At 47.8% G+C, this 23,204-nt stretch overlaps 1 protein-coding gene across 2 annotated transcripts in view; it reads right to left on the bottom strand.

Moving 5' to 3' along the window:
- The window catches only part of EDA25 (CCAAT-binding factor), a 98,397-nt gene that overhangs the window by 2,315 nt on the left and 72,878 nt on the right, over window positions 1-23,204 (bottom strand). For both annotated transcript variants that reach the window (XM_087401423.1, XM_087401424.1), the window contains exons 11-13: window positions 15,043-15,186; window positions 14,829-14,918; window positions 83-165 (exon numbers count right to left, since the gene is read on the bottom strand). In XM_087401423.1, coding sequence (XP_087257549.1) covers window positions 83-165; window positions 14,829-14,918; window positions 15,043-15,186 — 317 coding nt within the window. The remainder of the gene's footprint in view (window positions 1-82; window positions 166-14,828; window positions 14,919-15,042; window positions 15,187-23,204) is intronic.

Genomic DNA, 23,204 nt, shown 5'->3' with positions numbered 1-23,204 from the left:
GTATATTAAAAAATCATTGATTTGTCCGTCTTAAAATGACAAGGCATTCTTGAAAAAGAAAAATTCCTACTGGGAGGCCTACCAGAGAGTAGGCCTTGATTTCAGAACTTCTGACAAAAGCAGCAAACACCCACAAGCAAACTGAGGAGCTTGCTGTAGTGCCACCTACACACGAAAGAAGAGCTATCAAGCAGGACCATATGCCTTTAAATTTCTGCAAACATACAATATATTGAAAACTGAGCAAGATGGCGACCAAAAATAAAAGAGCACCTTTCCTCATTCTAAAGAGTCGTATTAAGCTCACACCAGAACTCTAGCCAGATATCAAGAATATTCAAACTAAAAGGCTTTGCTACAAGAAAAGCATCTCCTCATTTTAAATGCTCATTACAATAAGTGGTTAATACACAATATTTGAGAGCTGAATGAGAGCGCTCATAATACCATGTGCTAGCAGTCAATCAGCCCGTTACACTTTCAAGATGTAATCCACAGAGTTGGTGTGTATAGTATTATGGACCACCCCACTGCCCATAACCAAGATTGTAACCTTTCTACCGTTATCATCACCCTTGAGTCTTAGAGTGGGCATTTCTTGCACCCATAGGCATTTCTGGAGATAGCATACAAAGTTAACTGTACATCCTATGAAACCACACGATCCTCACGTGGGGTGTTACCCTCAGCATCATCCTGTGAAAAAATGTTGCATAGCCATGTTCAACAACTGACTTTGCCAGCTGGTAAAGGGTTTCTTGCAGGCAAGGAATGGGCTGAATGCTAGATTCATTATCACACATCTGTTGACAGTTGTAACAAATCACCTTCACAAGGCCAAGAGGAAAGAAGCAGGCATTTTGAGCCTTCAACTCTGAGATCTGGGCCTGTCATAGGTGTTCACAGTGTCTTGATCAACTTCATTCTGAGTCTCATTTGTATCCTCATGCTCTTCATCTTCTGAGATTTCTGACACCATGCTCAATTTTGATGTCCAAAATCTCTCAACTTGAGCATTCCCTAGTTTATCATTTCTCAACACATCAGAGGCACAGTCGCACTTTAATCTGTTACTCAAGAAATTTGCATTTTCTTTCCAACTCAAAAGATCTCCATTCTTCCCTCACAAAGCATATTTTTGCTTGCTGCTTATTTTCATTTCCAGATTTATCATTTTACTCTATTCATTAGCGAGCAGCAATGTTTAGTATGAGTAGAGACACAAAAACAGATGAACCAGTGGCAGCCTTACACAAAAACCCACAACCTTGCTGGCTGCCGGATGTAAGCTCATTGCCCACGTGTATTGCCTGCATCACCACCCCTGTGGATTCTTTCATCTTTGTTTCACTAAGATTGGTAGAAAGTGATAGTATTTTACCACATATCTTAAACCATATGTGAAAATTTCCAATTATGCAATTGAGCCAAATAGATGTCACAAAATATGTCACACACACCTGCACACAGCAATGGTGGAAGGAAGCTTCTGAGGCTCTACCTATTTCTTCTAAAAGCAACCCACCCCTCCCAATCAACTACTCCACCCCTCAATGCTTGGCATATTCCCCACACCGGGAAATTCGCCACTGACATGGCCAAAGTAATACTGAAGATCCTTCCGAGACTTTAGCAGAAAGCTGGTTTTGCCACAGGAATAAGTTCAATCTTAAGTTGGATGTTTCTTTAAGAGGCGGCCCGAATGGTAATTCATCTTTAAAACAATCAGAGAACTCATCAAGAATCTGACTGGCTAATGAGGCCATCTTCCCATCTTGGGTAGCCGAAGAATCTATTGCTGCATCCACACATGGCTCAACAGATGCACAACAAAGGAATACCAATCATTTGTAGTCTTTCGAATATTCATAGATCAAAGGCCCTTGAGCAAGATCCCTCCTGCCTCAAAGAATATACAGCACAACATTCATTTCAAATTTGTAAACTGTACTTCTGCCAATCCACCACAAGATTTTTCTTCGCGTGCCATGCCATCCCGAGAAATATATCTACCTGAGCAAGCCTGGTAACTTCAAAATCCAGCTTCTCCAAGTATGATATGGAACAAGGCACACAAAAAGACACACTCAATTTTATTACATTTATTTCTAGGAGACTACCCAAGGTAGAGTACTTGACACATGAATCTAGAAACCTAACACATTTCTAGGAGACTACCCAAGGTAGAGACCCATTCTTAGTCTATCTCTTCTGAAAGAGAGAAACTTGAGACAGCTATAGTGAAAGCTTTCTCCTCAGAAGATTGAACTTCGACTTTGTCTCCATCAGTCTCTTGTGCAACCAGGTTAGAATGCTTCTTTGATCGTTCCTTTGCCATTTTCTTGAAGCATCGATCATCTGTATTTCCAAGCTTCTCACAATAGGTACACTTCAAGGACTTGCCATTCTTCCTTCATTTCTTTGAGAAGAATGCCTTCTCAAGTTCCAGTGAAGCTCCAGCTTTCACTGTGGTAACCTTCATCAATTAGGATAGCCACCATATCATCATATCCCATATCATGGCCACCCCTGAGTACTACCAGTACTTCACTGTATTTGAAGATACCTTCAATACTGGAGAGCAAAACTACCCCTTTGTCATCATCTCCAATTTGCTTTTAGGTAACCCAATCGTTGAACGGTAGATCCAAAATTGCTTAAGTGTTCACTCAGTGACTCTTCTTCCTTCATCTTCACATTAAAAAGTTTTTGCATGAGAAAAACTTTTGAATCAATAATCTTATTTCCAAAACAAATTTTCAGTTTAGTCGAAACTTCAATTGCTGTCTTGCCGACATCCACATATTGGATTATTGTCAGCAAGCCCTAGGCCAATGATAGCTGAGGCCTTATCATTCTGGTTCTTCCAATGAATGATCTTTTTATCATCGGACTTCATCTTCTTTTCCTTGGAATTTGCCACATTCTCGCAGGAAAAGAAGACTGATCTTTGTCTGCCACGTGGGAAAATTACTGTCCAAAAATTTTTCAACAATGCACTAACCTTCAGAGCATCCATAATAAAAAATTCTAGTGCTAAGAAAGATTATAATGGCCAAAGAGATTCAGCCAGTCAATGACTGAATACAAAAAGGCATCCTTAGAAAAATAAGAGGGCAAGTTCAGCTCAGAATGAAGGAAGTGGTGCCTGAAAACAGGTTGCTTCAGAACCTTCATGGGCAGCAAGTACAAATAGATGCACAGAAATCGAGTAGCATCTTCAGATAATGTCGAGCCAGAGTGGCTTCAAGAGTAACGTGTAAATAGCAAAGCTGTCCAGCATTTGAGGAGGATGCAGTTATGCCAATGCAGCCCAGACATACTACTGCTCTCCCTGGTACAAAATCATACTTCAAAGCAATGGAAGATGCTTCGATATGCAGGACAAAAGTCTAGTATCCAAGCAATTACAGCTGCAAACACAAAAGAATCTTGTGGGGATAACTGCTCAAATAGAAACAGCAGCCCACATGATGGAAACAACTATAAAATCAAAAGAAAAGATTCCAAAAAATCCCTGAGTATCCAAAGCAGCTCCTGCGAGCTTCCCCTCCCCCCCCTCGCCGTTAGCTCTACCTCCCCCTAGCTCCTCCCCTCGCCGCGACCATCCCCGCCCCCTCCCCCTCCGCCCTCGCCCCCCGCCCCCCCTCCCCCTCACTCGCTGCGCCCTCGCCTCGCTCCCGCTCCCCCTCGCTGGTCTCTCGCCATCCGCTCCCCTCCAACCCGCCCCCTCGCTGCTCTCTCGCCCCGCCCCTCCGCTCCATCTCACCTCCACATCGCCGCCCCCCCCCTCGCCTCCACTCCCCCCCCCTCTCCCTCGTCTCAGCCGCCCTCACCCCCCCCTCCGCTCTCTTCCACCCCGCCCCTCCGCCTCACCTCGCTTCACCCAACCCCCCCCCTCGCTTCACCTCACCCCCCCCCCCCTCTCGCCGCTCCGCCTCACCCGCCGACCCCCCTCGCTTCACCCGCCCCCCCGCCTCCATTCCGCTCTCCCCGCCCCCCGCTTCACCTCTCCGCCCCCTCCACTCCAACCCCGCCCCCCCCGCCCTCCTTGCCTTTATCCGAAATCTTCTTGTTCTTTCCTCTTTTCCTTCTAACCTCGGTCCAACCGCCCACTACCTCTGGACCAGACTCCGGCTGCCTCGGCTCCTCCTGACGTGGTTGTCCGGGGCGGGGGCGGAGGGGGCGGGGGCGGGGGGGGTCGAGACGAGCTGGCGAAGCGTGGACAAGCAGTCGCCAAGTGCCCAAAGCCGTGGCACCGTAGGCACTGACCTGGCTGTCCGGTGACTATCATGCTCTGGGTGATGCTGCCGGCACCTGTCACAATCTCGATCACTGCAGGGAGAGTCGCAGGATCCGCCACAGCCACACGGACTCGGGGAGCTCCTGCCGTGGTCACCGCGTCGGCAAAGGTGTCGTGCATAACCCAGCCAAAATGGGAGCCCAAGTCCCTGACAATCGGCCGCAACTCAGCAGCAAGCCCTGGAAAAACTAGTGTCACTGGGTGGCGAGGTATACGGAACCGAACATCGAAATCTGCTGCGCTGAATCCACGGTACCACGGGACTATCATGATAATCTTCCCGTCCACCGATGTGGGGGAACCGGCAATCAGGTTGCTCGCAGCTTTCTCACTGGAGAGTTTGAGCCAGAAGATGCCCCTTCCCATAAGGGCCACCTCCTCAATATGGCCATCCTCTAGCAGGAGAGTGGACTGGAGCCAGTCCCTGATGGCAGACCTGGAGGGGGAGTGTCCAATGACCCTACCGTAAACAGAGGTACGAGCAAAGTCAATGGCAACCTCCTGAACACGAGATGATTGTTGCTCTGTCAGGATAACGCGGTAGGCATCTGGAGAGGGAGGGTCCGACTGGGCCTCCGGATCCGGGCAGGGGGCCGCCATACCGCCAAGACTAACTGCAAGCTTCCGATGAGGAACAGGCTGCCACCCAAGAAGGGGGGACGAAGCGGGAGGTGGAGCCTGGGAGTGAGGCGGACGAGGCGAAGTGAGGGGGCGGGGGGGTCGGAACGGAGGGCGGGGTGAAGGGTGCGGGGTGCGGGGAATACGGGGGGGCGCGGAAGGCAGAGGTTACCCTTCCTGCAGCAGCACCCCAGAGACCTGACAGGCAGCCGCCCCAGGGACCTGGGAGAGCTTCTTCTTCGACGGCAGCCCGCCCTCCACAGCCTCAGATCCCCCTCTCTCCCGCTCCCCCGCCTTCTCCCCAGTTTCCCCCCCCTTCGCCCGACCCGCAGCTTCAGCCCCCGCCTCCTCTTCCTCAGTCTCCTCCTCCTCCCCCTCAGCCCCAGTTCCAGATGCATCCCCATCCCCCCCCCCCCGTCCCCCTCGCCTCTCCTACAGAGTTAGCTGCACCGTCGGCTTTCCAGCCGAGTGCAGCCCCCGCTCCACCTCCTCCACCTTCTCCGCCAGTCGCCTCCGTGGAGTCCGAGTCGCCTATCCCTCAGCCTCCTCCCCCTCCCCCCCCGCTGGCAGGACACCCGGAGTCTACACCACCACTGGAGCAGGCTTCCCTTCCCGCTAGCCCCTCAGTGGCAGACTCAGCTGGGTCTCACTCCAGGAGAGAGAGCTTCCTCGAGACTTTTACAGATCTGGCCCCTGGGACTACCTGGATGTGGCCGACCTTGGGACCTTCCCGGCTTGTCTCGACATTAGTATCTTCCTGCTCCGCAAAGGGGCGGATGGGAAGATTGTTGCCTTGGCTCCCAAGGATGGCCCTAGCTTCGCTTTCACGTTCCTCAGCGATGGCACTGAGACCTGGACAGACGACTCGGTTTGGGAGGCTCTCAGAGAGCAAACACACGCCCAGGTTTGCTCCTGGATAGGCCCGTCCGGTGGGCAGCTTCTCGAGACTCAGTGGTCCGAGGGCGATGTGCGCCGCCAAACGCTTCCGACTGATTGTGATCCTCAGACCCCCCCTGTCATGGCCTCTCCCCCAGGATGTCAGAGCTTGGTCCCATCAGAAACTCCGAACCTTCTACGGGATGACCACTTCAGAGATCTCGAGCTGGCTCGAGAAAGCTTTTGCTCATGGCACCAAAGGCCTCTCGCCATTGCTGAAGGTGTTGAAGAACGGGCAGGACGACCCCGTCTCCCCCTCCAAACCTTCTCATAAGCGGCAGCGCCTCCATTCCGATATGTCTGATTCTTCTTCGACTTCGACCGCGAGCAGACAGTTGTTCGCAGCCCCACATCCCTCTCCATGAGCCTACACCTCGTATCCTGGAATGTGAACGGGTTTCACTCTTCTGGCACCCGTGGTCCCAGGAAGCTCATTTTGCGACAGGAACTTCAGCCTGCAGTGATTGGTCGATTGGATGTACTCTTGCTCCAGGAGCACAAGCTTTCTGCGGCTCATTCCCGTAGCTGCGGGAAGGTTCTCCCTAGACGTTCCTACACTTATTGGGAGCCCTCGATCGGCGCACAGGGGAGGAGTGGGGGTGTCTGTACCTCCGTGTGCGAGCAGTTAGCCCAGGGAGTTTTTGGTCACGGCACGTTGATCCCAGGCCGAGCCCTTTGGGTAGGCCTGGATTTGGAGGGATCCAAAATAGGAATCCTCAACATTTATGCTCCCACAGACCTCCGATGCAGAGCCACCTTCTGGAGGACACTTACAGGGATTCTTCCAGACATGGATTCCTGGATTGTTGGAGGAGACTTCAACAACCTGGAGACCATGGAGGACCAGCAGGGCAGAGGTCCGGAGTTCACAAGTATGGCTCAGGCAGAGCAGTCAGCTTGGGACTCTTTCATCTTCGCGACAGGAGGGAGGGACAGTTGGAGAGACCCGTCCTTCCGGCGTTGGCACGGGAGCCTGGACTTCTCTTGGGGCTTCCGCAGGGAAGGAGGCAGACTCCTGGAGAGGCTTGATAGATTTTATGTCAGTGATCGGGCCATCAGTAGAGGCGGCCAGGCGGGTATAGTTCCAGGGACGACACTCTCCGACCATGCGCCTGTGCTCCTATCATTAGATTCGGCAGCCCAGACTCTCCCCCCCCGATCATGCAGGATTCCCGACTCCATCTTCTCGAGGGCGGACGTGCGCAGCAGCATTTGCAGTCTTTGGGACAGAGACTGGGGGGAGGGCGTGGATCTGATAGACTCGGTCGCGCAGGCTCTGCAGGAGTCCAGCCAGATCTGCCAGCTCGCAGCCCTACAGGTTCGACAGGATTGGTGGGGCAGAGAGAGAGCTCTTCGGAGGGACCTCGCCTCCATTCAGCGACTCCAGCAGGCTTCCCCGAGCTCGGAGGAGCTTCGGATCCAGGCCCTTCGAGCCAGAGCCCTCCTGGAGGAGACACTCCAGCGTCGCTCCGAGTTTTCCTATCACGCCTCTCTCTCCTTCTGGGCCCGGAAGGGTGACCGGATGTGCAGGGAGTTCTTCAGGACGCATGGCCAGAGAGCTGCAGGTGATCAGCTTCGGAGTCTCAGGACAGCGGATGGTCACATCGTTACGGATCCGGGGGAGGTCCTGGGGTTGGCCACTGACTTCTACAAGACCCTCTTCCAGCGAGAGCCGCTTGCCCCTCGTGCTAGTCGTGCCCGTGAGGAGGTGTGGAGGCACATTCCATCCCTGGTCCAGCCTAGCATGCAGGCGACGTTGGCGCCGTTCACCTCAGATGAGATGTTGGAGGCCTTGATGGCTATAGACGGACAGAAATGCCCAAGTGAGGATGGGCTATCCCGAGCATTCTTCACCTCCTTCTGGGACCAGATCCATCAGCCCCTCCTTGCAGCTCTGCAGGGGATTTTCAGCAGCGGTCAGATGCCAGAGAGCCTTTCCTCAGGACTGATTTGCCTCATCCTGAAGGGAGGAGATAGACAGGAGATCCGCCAGTGGCATCCGATCACTCTCCTTACCACTGCCTACAAAATCCTCGCCAAGATGATCAGTGCCAGAGTTCGGCCTCTACTCCCAGACCTCGTCCATGACACTCAGACAGGCTTTGTCCAGGATCGCAGTATCCTGGATAATGTCTTCACCTTTTCAGAGGCGGCGGAGTGGGCTCAGCACAGCGGATCACACCTTGCCATTCTACTTCTCGACTTCGAGAAGGCCTACGATCGCGTGGACTGGTCCTTTTTGGAGGGGACTCTGGAGCGGCTAGGTTTCCTGGCAGGTTGGATCCAAGGTATCTCAGCTTTGTACAGGACAGCGTCTAGCAGAGTCATCATTGGAGGCAGGATGGGTGAGCGCTTTAGCTTGGAGAGATCAGTACGTCAGGGCTGCCCCCTGGCTCCTTACCTGTTTCTCTTCTTCGCCGAGGCCATGACTTACTACCTTCGGGCGAGGTCCACAGGGCTCAGGGGTGTTCGCCTTCCACTCCGGGAGGACACGAAGCTTTTGGACTCAGAGTACGCAGATGATACAGCCCTTTATGTCCAAGACGATGAGAGGATGCTAGAGAGGGTGCGGATGGCCCTGGAGGTTTTCTGCTCGGCCGCTGGTGCGAAAATCAACTGGAACAAATCAGTTGGTTTTCTCACAGACCCGGGGGCGTGTTCTCAGTGGGGGCGATTTCTGGGTTTCAGATGGATTCCACGTGGACAGACAGCTAGATACCTTGGCTTCCAGGTTGGCCTAGACATCACGCCAGCTCAGCAGTTTCTCCCGGTGCTAGACTCCATCCGACGGAAGCTGGCTTTCTGGAGCACTGCTAAGCTCTCCCTTGCAGGTCGTGCCTTGGTAGTTAACCAGGTCCTTCTAGCCACGGCTTGGTATGTGGCTTCCTGCTGGTGCTTCTCGAGATCCAGCGTGGCACAGCTCAGGAGATTGGTTCGGAACTTCCTTTGGTCTGGGGAGGATGGTCATAGAGATACCAGAGCTAGGGTTGCTTGGCAGACAATCATTCTTCTGCAGGCTGAGGGTGGCCTGGGGGTCATTGATCCAGAGCTTCAGAGTCAGGCCTTGTTAGGCAAGCTTGTCATTCGCGGTTTGACCCCAGGGGGGCAGACGTGGAAGTTGTTACTTCAGCAGGGAGTCGGCTCTTGTGTCCCGCGCCGAGGTGGAGAGTGGCTACCGTCCCTCAGGTGGATCTTCACCTCCGCCCCGCTCACTCAGTCCCGCTCCCCACTCATTCGTAGCCTCCTCATGGTTTGGAGGCGGCTCCGCCTCAGTCTCATTCAGTCCCCTCCCAGCTGTCAGGAGGAGATCGATCGTTAGCCGCTTATCTGGAACGGTCAGGTCAGAGATGCCGAGGGCCTTCAGTTGGGGGAGAGATCACATATTAGGTGGGACGGCTGGATGAGGGGGCCAGCCCGATCCCTTCGTGTGTGGAGGGATACGTACAGACATCTGGAGATGACTGATCTTGCAGACGCAGCTGGAGGTGCACGTGGAGCCCAGGCGAGACGCACGGAGATCGACGGTGCGATCCCAGCTGCTTGGTTGGTTCCACCTGAGCCTCAGATCCTCATGCCTGGTGACACCCACTGGCTGGGACAGTTCACCCCCCGTGGCATTCCACTGGTGATCGCAGGACGTATGGATGACTCCTCTATCTCCTTCTTCGCGGTCTCTGGGGATGGACGACTCAGGAGAGAGGGTGCGCTCATCGACCCCCTACTCCCGTGGCAGAGGGTTCGGGTCGTAGGCCTCTTGGAGAAGGTCAAGAGTACCGACCCTAGCATCGAGCAGGACCAGGTGCAGCTTTGGCGTCTTTGGCTCTGGGAGGGGCGGGCCTTGTCAGAGCTTGATTGGGACCCAGGAGAGTGGTGGTGGCCAGAGATTGTGACAGGACAGGGGCCGACCTCCTTCTTCGCCTACAGTACGACTCTGGGCAGGCGAGTTCTCGGGAGGATGCAGAGCCGCCCCCCCACCCAGCGACCCAGCTGGTACGCACAGGGTATTTCCAGGTTCTTTTTGCAGGCATTCTGGAAGGCCTTGTGGGAGAGCTGGCGGCCGCGGAAGATCTCATACTTCCTGTGGCTTCTTGCCCACAAAGGTCTTCCAGTGGGGAGCTGCTTGAGGCAGATAGGCCAGGATGGATGTTGCCAGATTTGCCATGCGGATGAGGAGACACCAAAACACTGCCTGTGGAGCTGCACTCGCGCCCAGGAAGTGTGGAGGTGGACTTTTGGGATCCTTACTCGCGCAGCACCAGAGCTAGGATTGATCACTTGGGGCGCGTTCTGTTGGTGCAGCACCACACCTGGTCTTCATCACTTATTCGAGGCATGCCAGCAGGACCCCACTTTCCTTATTACACAGGGGACGTGGGGACCGCTCGAGGGTATCCCACAGCACCTAGCAGAGGCTGATACAGGAGTTCAGGAGAGGCAGCCAGTTTGGGAGATCATTTGCAGCATCACAGGGTGGCACATCTGGACCTCGCGCTGCGCGCAGATCCTAGGTGGCACCTCCTTATCGACTGCCCAGATCATGGCGGAGATTTGGAGTGAGATTATTCATACCCTCAGAGGCCAGTGGGACCAGAGTCACGGAGACTCCCGGGCCGGTCAGGAGAAGCGGAGACGCTTCCTCCGGGCTTGGGACACACAGGGCCTCTTCTTCGAGCAGACTATGCAGGGCCTTCGGTGGCATTACTCACCACCCCGAGGGCTGTTCATTCATACTCGTCTTATCCCTCCGTGAGAGGATGGTTTATTTTGCTACCTTTTAGGGCTGTGTCCGATTTGTGAACGCGGCCGTCAGCTATAAGCTGACCTCTTGTATCTTGTTCTCGAAGTAATATAATTAGCACTGTTTTTTCAAAAAAAAAAAAAAAATCAAAAGAAAGAGGGCTGTTATATCAGTTTGCAGGATCCATACATCGCTCCAGATGATGCCCTGAGAGTTCAGCATCCTAATAGAAGAAGTACCTATATGCAGGGTGATGGAACAAGCCTACATAACAGTGACTTGATACTTTTAGGTATGCAAACTTCAAGGACAAAGTTTTCGAGGCAGAGGTGAGTATCCAGCATTGTATGGTCTCCATAAAGGGGGGAAATATTGAAGACCACACAAATGATATCAAAAGGATACCAAAATAAACTCACACACAATGAGGAGCAGCAGCTTGTGCAACAAGAACAAGATATGCATGACAGTTTTAATCCGGAAGCTGCATCACAACATATTCATGAGCATGATAGTGGGGGATGTGGCCACATCTTTACCACACCTAATGCTCGCCACTGCTGCTCACTAGGTGAGTATACCTGGGAGCTTTGCCTTCTAGACTGACCAGCCATAATGAGAACAATGGCACCTCATAGGAGTGCTGCAAATGCAAGGGCAGAAGGTTGGAATGCTGTCCTAGGGCATTATGCTTCTTTATGCTGCATGTAGTTATTCCAGCTTATCAACAAGGAAGGTCCATGGATGTCGGTGTCACAGGGACTCCACCAATATGTTTGCTAGTTCCTTCATGGTCACCTGCAAAATGTAATCATAGATGGGAATCATGCTTTTGAAATGAATAGCTGCTTGATAGACAAACTTTCAAGCCTTGACGGGAATGAGTCCATTGTACTGATTTGAGCATTGTGGTATGGAACTGAAATTTTTGATGTATTTTCAAGGGATAATGCATTACACACACTATTTCAGCCCATTCCCAATGAGGATTTATGGCAACTGACTGCAAATCCTGCAATGATATCAATATCAGGAATTGTGCCTTGCATGGAGAGCTTAAGCAGAGGCAACTCTCCAAAAGAACTAACTGAGCTTGAAGGAGCCACTTGGAAAGGAGCTACATGCAACCTGCTAGTGTTGTGTGGGAAAAGGGCCAGAAGCATGTAACCAGTGAATTGTACTTTTGTTACAGCTTTGGTTGTAGCATATTTCAATATCAACATATGTAATCCCATGCCTCTCCTTCAACAAAGAAGGCGTACTCTTCAAAGGGCTTGACTGGATCTTGGTTGGTTGTATTTGAGAACTATGGCAAAGACGACTTGCTCAATGATGCTCAGATGCAGTCGATATGGGGCATGCATATGCAAGACTATGGATCAGCACATGCACTTTGGGTTGCACATGGCTGATAGCCTTTGTTATCCGTGCATGTTTGTGTTGTCTTCCTACTACCACAGCAACATGAACAGCTAACCCTTTTCAGCCCGAAGCAAATGGAGGTCCAGCATTTTCTTGTTTCGTCCAATGCCCCCTCCTTGGTCTACCAAAACAGGTTCAAACAATGTGTTTGATTATTGCATTGTCAGGGGGTTGGACTTTGGTGTATCCAGTGAGAAGGAAAGATTATGGGACCATGCCTACATGACTCCTAGCAGGCCTGATTTGTCTCTCAGGTTATTTGTCTGTTCAGAGGCTAGATGCAGCATGTTTCAGCAATTGTGCCATCTTTGGAAGACATCCGAAAGACGTACATGCTAGGTTCCAAGTCTTGGAGCCTTGTGTTGTGCATATGTGAGAACTCTAGGTCCAGGGGATGTTGAGGCATTAGAGAAACTCATCAAGTTGTTTGAGTCCAAACACAGCAGCTATAATGAAGATGATTTTCAGTTCTTCACATTTGGTAAGGACAGCATAACTAGAGATGCAATGCAAAGACAGGTCATTGAAGCACTCATTGAAGCTAAGATGTTGGGTGTATGGAAAAGCAAGCAATGCTTCCTATGTGGATGAAAGTGGACAGCAAAACACAATGCATTGTACAGAAAAAAACCCTTCGGGACAGCTGGAACTCATGTGATTATGGATGATGATCTTGCCAGGATGGATTACTAGCCACATGACCCCAGAGGTGCCACAACAACCGAAGGCAAAGGAATTTATCACATTTCCTTTTGACCCTGGTGGCAAGCATGATGGAGTATGTCCTTTTTACAGTAGGGAGCCTTGGTGCCTAACCATCACCTGCAATTTTGAGGATTTATTTTTCAGCAGGGATGGATGTAATGAAGGGCAAGATGGGCCAAGTTAGTGAGGGTTAGGCTAATTTCTCTAGGGGATGTTTAGGCCTAGAGAGGGCAAAAAGGAGATAGAGTGGAGGGAGACTGTATAAGTCCACCCTTTGTACTGACTTTTGATGTCACCAAACACGTCCAGCACTTCCAGCAAAAATGCCATCATCGCTCGAGGACGGGCAGCAGTCCATAGGCTTCTGATAAGGCCTGTGCATGAAACGAGCGCCACTAGAAAACGGCGCCACTAGAAAACGACTGATTTCACTTCGTGTAGATAGCACTCCATCTCCACCGAGCTTCAGAGCCACAACTGACTGCTAGTAGTTATGAACTTTGGGGGCCTTGGATACTAGTGGCAAAGAATAGCCATTTGAGCATTGCAGGTGAGTGCTAAAGACATTTTAGAATGGCAAACAGATCTCTATCAAATGGCGATGTGTTCTGAACTCCATCGTGCAGGCAGCCACGACTAGGAGCTGAAAACGGCGAGCTGGAAATGTGAGGCACACGCTGGGTAGAAATGCAGGCAGCTCCAGGAGAGACCAGGGAATGGAAAGGCAGCACGCTACCCTGGGCTGAACTAGGGAGGAGAAACATGCTGCCTCTGATATCATGTTAGATTACATGGTTGAGAGAAGAACCAAACAATATACTTCAATGTCTCATAAGCAAGTACATGCTTTATATAGGTTTAGAGCCTTATCGTTTGAACCATAGGATACCACACAAACATACACACACAGAGGATGACACTCACTCTACACTCTAGGACTCATATCCAACAACTCTCACATGTTCTCTCAGCATATCTTTAATAATTTGATCAACACTTTCGTTCTGAGACAATCAGTTTGTGGATGATCAGGCACATTCAAATTTCTTTGTAACAAAACTCCAAAAGAGCATTTGCCAAACTTATTATCTCAGCCACCTGCACGCCCATGTGTACACCATTTGTTGGCAAATAGAGTGCATGACTGCACTCTATTTGCCAGTCTCAAATGATGCACTCTGTTTGTTGTGGCTGGCCACTGCACGCCCATGTGTACACGGTGTGCATTCCTAGACTGTTTTCTGTAGCCAGCACTTGAATTCTTCAAAATATATCATCTCCATTCCTGCTTCACCCATTATCTTTGAAAGAACGAGGACCTCAAGGATCCCACATTTCACCATAAAAATCCCATCTGTAGCAAATTCAAAACTGTCTTAAAACATAGGAATATGAACAATTTCCGGCAAATGTTGCTTCGAGAATCAGTATGAAAAATGAAGTGACCAGCCATTTACAAAGAACCATTGGATCGTTATAGAGCTGAACAAACACAAGCACTCACAATTTCTGACTCACTTTGTAGCCATATTTTTATGTGTGCACAGCTTCACAGATGCACAAATCAGAAAGATTTCTCTGAGAGAGCCTCCATTCGTGTGACATTAGGAATCCACCGGTGGTGATGCATGCAAGAAAGCAGTGCATTACTGTGCTCCCATCCAAAACTTGAATACATTAGCAGGGTAAATCACCCATCCAACGCTCAGAACATTCAAAATTTTAGATTAGTGACTTGTAGCAAATAATCAGTCTGTGGGTATACCAACTTGCTACATGTTTGCTTGTCAACCAAGAAGTTCAGCTCTGTGCTCACAAAGAGCAGCCTCCAGACAACTAAATTCAATCACAAACCTGCTAGAAATTTGTTAAGCTTGGATTAAGTACCACTGCTTCCAATTCGTTTAGTTCACAGATCAATCCTAGGGCATTTTACCAATAATTTTACCTTATGAATTAAGCAGCCCTGAGAACTTTGAGGCCTCTTGAGATGTGAATTTTCTAGTGAGCAGAATTTGTGCCAGTAATATCAAAGGCAAGTCTCCTTTCTTTTGAGCTTACGCACAAAATATGATCATATAGAAAGCATACAAAAAGCTGGTTTACCTGCATCAACCGCTTTGCAAATGCAGCCATGCGTTTTGAATTGATATCTGACTTGATAGCTTTGAACACAAGTCCAAGAAACATTTCGACCTGTTACAAGCATGCAAGAATGTTGGAACAAACACGCAATTTGGCAGAAACACATAACATACCTCTGTAAGCAAAAATATGGAATAGAAAACTTGAATGGAAAGTTTTTCTGTGTATAGCACACCTTGGATGATTTTGCCAGTCCAGGAGTCAAAAGTACTGAATAAAGGGCACGATAAAAGCGATCGCTGACAGTATTATTTTTTGCCAGCAACTGATACAGAAGCATAAGCGCTTGTACACCAACATTGAAACTCTTTGAATGAACCTGGTTTTGAGAATGTGTTATAAGACGAGCTCCTAATCAATAAATTACGGGTCATGCAATATCAGAAAAGAAAATGTAAATGAATATATAAAATCCAGCACCTGGCTGCACTCATGATGTAAAAACACCATGAAAAATGCAGTAAAAATAACTAGTTATTATGACATCCCGCTTGCTTCCCGAGTATACAACAATGGGGATAGGCACAAGCATAAGCACGAGCGCATACACATGCTTTTTTTTTGTGTGAAATCCGTTTGTATAATTACAAGAAACTATGAAACTGTCCCCTCAAAGAAGAGGGGACAAGCTTATAGGACAAAAAAGCAGGCTAATCCAGATCCCGTGCATGTAGGCAGTCAAAGAATGATTGCCATAGAGAAGCATGGAAGAAATGATACTAAGACAGGGCAAGGTCTCCTGTAAGGATAGACATGGGACAAATAGCAGGAGCAATGTGACGATGAGCCAATATCTGTCTAGACGGAAAAACCCAAGGAGAACGCTCCAAAAGAAAACCTGCTGACAAAGCGGAAGTTTGCCATCCCCAATTTGCCTCAACGTTTCCTCCACCATCGGGGAGAACGTGTCATAGACCAACCACGATTTGATTTTACATGAGCTGACAGCCATGAAGGAGGCTGCAAAACCTTCCAAAGAAAGGCAACCATAACATCTACCAAAGGCAATGATCAACAAGCAGGATCATCTCAGTGGAGTACCCAGTCTTTGAGACGATCTGTAGTCTCAAGACAAGGTACAGGCTGGAAATCAAAAAGCATTTGCGGTAATAAATGCCAAAGCAGCCTATAGTGGTGTCCCAAACCAAATTTCCGGGCTGCTGATGGAAAGGATAAAACCATGCCTGCATCATCAAGCACATCATTCACAAGAGAAATGCCTCTAGACCAAAGAAAGTATGGTCTGCCGGGTTTTTGCAATGCCAAAGGCTGCGTAAACACCATAGACCAAGGAAGCCATTCAGCCCACAAGGAGTTGCCAACGAGAATATCCCTGCCAATCCATTTAAGATGAGATAGTATATGTTTCCAGTCCGAAAATAAGCCACAGTAACATGCCCTAAGAGAAAGTCCCAATGAGTAGGCTGCCAATGCAGTATTTCTTCCCCTTGTGAGCTAACAGATACCAAATGAATATTCAGAATATTCAATCCCCCATGCGTCTTTGGAGTGCAAAGGTGATCCATAGAAAGGAGCCGGAGGGATTTACGTCGATGATGGGATTGCTAGAAAAGTTCCATGGTAGAAGACGTGAAAGATGAAATGTCTTGCTTTGAAAACATCATCAGAGGCAGATCGAGCTGTATGTAGGCATCGACTGAACTACGTGCAAGTGAACATGCACAGGCCGTGTAGTGAGCTTCCAATATTCTTCAACTTTTCAAGTAACCAAATCCATATGTTGGCGCCTAGATGTTGTCCACCCCAAAGGATAACCTAGATGATGCACACAGGCACATGCATGCACATGCCCACACACTTTTTTTTTGTGAAACCAGTAACTATAAAATTAACATGAAATCAATGTACATGACATTAGACTCCAAAAGAGAGCCTAATGGAAGAACTCAAAAACAGTCATAAAACACTTCAAGGCTAGTAGCATCCAAGTCCCTCGCAGCATAACTATCATATAAAGATTGCTTGAGGGACATTCTGAAGAAAGCATATGCCTGAGGAAACTGTTGTCCCATCCTAAAATGCAGTCTCTGTGTCCAAATAGTCCATAGTACCCAAAAACGAGCCCAGTGAAAGAAAAGGAGGAATGGAGACATCTGAGATGAGAAGCATCCAAACATCCAGAAGAGTTTCCCGAATCTGATAGAGGGAAACCGAAGCCGCAGCAAATGAGAGACATGAGTGATCAATATCCGAGAGTGCGGGCAAGACCATAACAAATGGGGAACTATCTCACGGTGATGAGAGCAACGGGGGCAGGAAGAGGAAGCAATACGACGTGCTGCCAATTTCACCCCAATGGAAAAAGCTCCTACTATACATCTCCAAAAGAAAAGCCTCTGTTTCAATGGCAATTTAGCTTTCCAAATTTTCTTGAGTTGTGATTGCCACCAAGATAAAGGCCTATCCAAATTCGAAAGAGTGTTGGCATGCTTATCAATCCATGGCGGTGGAAGAAGAAATCTGTAGACCATCGAGGAGGCCAAATTATGCATTGAAAGTGAACAGGTAGCAGGAGATAAGGAAGTCAGATTCTAGTCCAGTAATCTGTCCTGTACAAACAATGGAGGAACAGGAACAAATGGCTGCAACATAGTTGTAAATATTCTCCAAATGGGCCTATGATGCAGACCCAAGGGGAATGTCCTGCAAGCTTGTGGAAATGAAAGCACATAACCATGGTGATCCACAACATCTCCGACAAATCTTATGCCAAATTTCATAAGATTATATGCTTTAATAGGTGCCTGTAAAGCAAGAGGCGATTCAAACACCTTGCTCCAATGGATGCTTTGCAAGCGAAGAGAATTACCATGATGGGAAGAAGCACCTGACCATTTAGCATAAGAGAGAATTCTCTTCCAATCATGAATAAAAGCAGTAGAAACGGGACAACCAAGAATTTTCCCCTGAAATGTGGTCATGACTGCTTCCCAGTGATCTGTAATCCAATGCCCATATGCATGGGACGTCATGTTTCCACACATAGCTGCTAACATAATAGCCCATGGCTGTTTTTGCTGAAAAAAATCAGCAATCATAGTGCTCTTTCTTGCCAACATATGAAACTGAAGATTGAGAATATTCAGTCCCCCATGAGTCTTAGGAGAACAAACAGATTGCATGGGAAGTAGTCGCAAAGCCTTTTTGTGAGATTTGCTTTTCCAAAATATCTCCATAGCCTGGGACATATAGGAAGCCAAATGCTTAAAAGACTAGGGAAGAAGAGGCAAATAAAATTGCACATATGCCATAATGATAGACTGTACTATCCGAAGTCGAACATGTAGAGGCCAAGTGGACAACAAGTGCCAGTATTCCAGCTTCTTGTTAATCTTTTGAAGCACCCATTTGAGCTGTTGTTGAGGGGTAATATTCCAGCCAATGGGATACCCTAAATGCCTCACAATAGTATGGGAAGAAATAATGTGGCCTAGCCAGAGAAGTGCATGCCAATCAGCTTCACACACACACACACGCATGCATGCACGCACGCACGCACACAATTTTAAACAGGGCATTACAATCATTTGTTTCAATGAGTACATGGGAAGTTGTTGAAGTAATAGACCCTCAATATACGAAATGCAATCAAGGGGTAAGAAGGTGAGAAGTACATGGGAAGTTGTTGAAGTAATAGACCCTCAATATACGAAATGCAATCAAGGGGTAAGAAGGTGAGACGGAGTGACAAACGTTTTGTTTTGAGGGTGAGAAAGTTGGCATACAGCTATTGCAATAATATGCAGCCTTATCATTTTCATAGAGGCAGAACTGTGGATTGATTCCAAAGCTAGATCTAAAGTTGTGAATGTAGGCTGAAATGTACAACTCATAAGAGAAGGCACAAGAAAGTTGAAGGGAAGTTGGACAGGGTGAGATTGTTGGGTGTTGGAAGCAATGGAAGCTCAAAAATGGAAACACAATGGAGAAAAACGAGATGCTGTAATAGATTGCTCCAAAACTGAAGTGTGGAGGCTCAAAGGAGAGCCAATATAACAAAACCCTAGGTCTAATTGCCCTAACTGGACTAAGTATCCTAACTGACCTAGATGGTACAAAAACTAACTGTACCAATAGTCCTAACTGAATATAACTAGGCCTACAAGGCTCATACCAAGGTATAAGTGGCATCTATGGATAGCCCATGAGATAGCCTACAAACCCCCCTCCATGGTATGGGCTGAAGTATCTTGGACATGGCTCAAGATACCTAAATAGCTAGTGTCATGGTTGCACATGTTCGTCCCGTAGGATATAGCAACCTATGACTCTACAGAGTACAACACATCAAGTTACAAAAGATACTAAGATTAAAGCTTGCCACAAAGCCTCAAGCTTAGGTCGAGGTAGAGCCTTCGTAAAAAGATCTGCCAAGTTGTCTTCAGTGGGAACATAAGACAACTCAATATCACCTGCTGATAATCACTCTCTGACATAGTGATAGTGAGCCTCAATGTGCTTTTGTGCGAGCATGGAAAATTGGATTCCGTGCGACAACCAAAGCACTCTGACTATCAGTGAAGATGACGGTAGGAGCAATCTGACATGCACAAAGATCTGCCGAAGCCAAACACACTCCACTGTAGCTGTAAAAGCCACTCTGTACTCAGCTTCACAGCTAGAAGTAGCAACTGTACTCTGCTTCTTGCTGAACCAAGAAACACATGAAGTACCAAGCATAAAAAAGTTGCCACTATGTGACACATGAGTGTCAAAACAACCAGCCCAATCACTATCAGTGAATCCATGCATGACAAGTGAAGTATCAGCCCCATAAAGAAGGCCTAAATGCTGAGTGCCTTTAAGATATCTGAAAACACGCTTCACGGCATGCCAATGGTGCATAGATGGGTTGTGCATATATCCGCTGAACTGTGAGATAGCATACTGTAGATCAGGTCTCGTATGGCATAGGTAAATCAAACAACCAACTGCCTGCTAATAGAGAGTGACACCACATGTACCATTGCCATCCTCAGAAGAGAAGTGAAAACCAATCTTTAATGGTGTGGATACTGAATTGGATTCTATGCATCATAATGACACTTGGGAGTTGTGTGATTTGCCTTATGGCAAGAATGCCATTGGAACTAAGTGGGTTTACAAGATCAAATGGAAGTTGATGGTTCGGTGGACCGTTACAAAGCCCGTCTTGTTGCTAAGGGCTATGCTCAGCAGCATGGCATTGACTGAGGAGACTTTTGCTCCCACTTCCAGGATCACTACCATTCGCATTGTTATTGCCTTTGCTGCCCACTTTCATTGGCAGATAGATCAGCTTGATATTAAGACATCTTTCCTTCATGGGCAATTGCAAGAAGAGGTCTATGTTTCGCAACCTCCTGGCTTTGAGGTTGAAGGTTTTGAAAGCAAGGTATGCCGCTTGAAAAAGGCCCTCTATGGATTGAAGCAGGCACCTCGGGCTTAGTATTCGAGAATTCATTCTCATTTGCTCACACTTGGCTTTCAGAACAGCCCTACAGAGGCTACCCTTTACATCTGCAAGTAGGGGACAGATTTGCTGATTTTAGTCCTTTATGTGGATGACATGCTTGTAACTAGGACACATGCTCAGCAAATTGCAGATTTTAAAATTGATTTGCAGCACACATTTGCTATGTCTGATCTTGGTCTTCTACACTACTATTTGGGCAATCAATTTGCTAGCAGCGAGGGGGGCATTTTGATGTCACAATCCAAGTACATTGGACAGATTTTAATGCATTTAACAGCTTTATCATCCAACTTAGTTCATCTCAATGAAGGCACATGAGCATAAGCTAAGCATCCAAAAGTCCTCATGTGAGAAATGCGAGGCTTACGACCCGTCCAAGCCTCATAAGGTGTGATAGTCTGCAATGCTTTTGTAGGACATCTATTCAAGATGTAATTTGCACACATGACCACATCCAACCACAACTTATTAGGCAAATGTTTGCCTTTCAGCATGCATCTAGCCATTTCCATCACTGATCTATTCTTCAGCTTAGCCACGGGATTCTCTTGAGGAGTATAAGGCACCGTGCATCGATGATTAATGCCACGGGAAGCCAAAAAAACAGCAAACTCCTTCGTCATGTATTCACCCCCGCTATCTGTATTAATGTGAACAATGTGCAGCCCACTCTCATTCTCAGCCAAGGCAATAAAGTGCTTCAAGCATGAAGAAACATCAGACTTGGATTTCAATGCGAAAACCCAAGTGTACCTAGTGAAATCATCAATAAAAGTAAGAAAATAGTAGAACCCCCCAAGAGTTGCAATCCTCATGGGTCCACAAACATCACTATGAACCAAATAAAGCTTACGTGAAGCACCAACTCTCCCATCCTTGGGAAACGCAGCACCGTGCATCTTACCAAGTAAGCATGGTTCACAAACATGTTTGGAAGGCATATGCATTTTGGGAAGATCCACAACCATATCTTCCTTATATATCTTCACCAGGGCTCCAAAATTGAGGTGTCCAAACCTCTCATGCCACAAATGAGTATCTGCCATGGTAGAATCAATAGCAAAGGCATGTGCATTGGCAAGTGCAACATCATCATTTGAACCTCTGTCATAAGCATCAAGTCTGTAAAGACCGCTAGACAATGTGCCAGTCAAAACCAGGGTAAAGGCATGTGTAACATCATACACTGCACACCTCACACCATCAAAAATAACCTGAAAGCCACATGTAGCAATGGCTGAAATAGAAATGAGGTTCTTACGAATGCCTGGAACATAAAGCACATGCTCTAGACTAACAATACCACCAGAGACAGAAGTAAGAGCAACTTGCCAAATACCTTTCACGGTATATGATGCATTATTGACACGTGTGACATTGCCCCCCTTAGATGTAAGCTCCAATGAGCTGAATAACTTCCTACAGAAAGTGATGTGCTTGCTAGCACCACTATCAAAGAACCAGGCATCAAGAACATCTGAAACTGCCATACAAGCATCATGAACATCAGGATTATACTGACATGTAACCAAGAAAGCCCAATGGTGGTCTTGTAGGAAATTAGTGGACTCATGTCGATCTTCTGCACTAAAAGAACCAGATACTGCAAGACCAGACTCTTTCTTTTTCTTTTCAGATGCTATGCGCTTCTTGCATTCAGAAATATCATGCCCAGGTTTCCTGCAATAATTATCCTGCAATAATTACATCTCTTCTTCTTTTTGTTATCCCCTGAAGAAGAGGCACCATGTGAATGATCAGCATGGGAATGAGAGGGCTTTCCAGCTGAAACCTTGCCTTTACCTTTTTGTTTGTGATGGGCAGCAAATGCTTGATCACTAGCCATAGTACCATTGCGATTCACACAACTTTGCTCCTCCTGAAGAATAAGAGCAACAAGCTGGTCAAATGAGAAATGATTGGCATCACCCCCTGCAACCAACCTCAATGTAGTAGCAAATCCTTGATATGAATCAGGCAACCCATCAAGGGTATTAGAAACCAGCTGAGAATCGCTTTGCCAGTTGGTGCATTTGCCTTGTATTTCAGCACCATGCCTTGTGGCAAAGATGACTTGTTTGGGCTGATTGGGGCCGATGACAAGCTTGATGGCACCAATTACCCCATGTGGTCATACATGATGGGACATGTTTTGGTTGCCAAGAATCTATGGCATATTGTTTCACGTTCTGAGGCCAGGCCTACACGCACTGTTACTGGTGCTACACCTGCAGCCTCTGCTTCTTTAGGTGATGGGTCTTCAAGTGATGGTTCTACTGCTACAGCCAGGACTCCTACACCTACTGCTCTAGGTGCTTTGCCTCCTTCACAGGAGCAAATTCAGTGGGATGGTCATGATGCCAAAGCACATGCCTTGGTTGCTCTTTCAGTGAAACGGGTTATTATCCCTCATATTCGGTCTTGCAAGACAGCTAAGCAAGCATGGGATCAACTTGCATCTTTGTATCAGGTGCGGAATGAGGCGAGGGTTGCCTATCTCCGTAGGCAGTTGAAAGATTTAAAGCTTGATGAGGGTGGTAACATGGATGCCTATCTCACTAATGTGAAGGATTTGAAAGAGCAATTGGCCAACATTGATGAGATTATGCCTAAATGAGAGAAAGGCAACCTCTCAGAATCAAGTGCCAAAAATCTGCCCAAGCTTCAAAGCTTATGCCTGCAAAAGACTCTGCTGTCCCAAGGTGTACCTGTTGCAAGAAAAATCCCCAAAAGCAACACAAGGCCTTCCAAGGCAACACGAGGCCTTTTCAAAATGCAAATGAAGCAGAAATTGAAAAAATACAATGCAACAATGGTTTACCCAATGATGTACAGCAGTGACAGACTTTGAAAGCGAGCAA

This window comes from Dipteris shenzhenensis, chromosome 30 (assembly GCF_047967505.1).
Source record: "Dipteris shenzhenensis isolate YYH24624 ecotype China chromosome 30, Dip_SZ_1.0, whole genome shotgun sequence".
Taxonomy (NCBI): domain Eukaryota; kingdom Viridiplantae; phylum Streptophyta; class Polypodiopsida; order Gleicheniales; family Dipteridaceae; genus Dipteris; species Dipteris shenzhenensis.
This window is presented reverse-complemented; position numbering and strand designations above follow the sequence as displayed.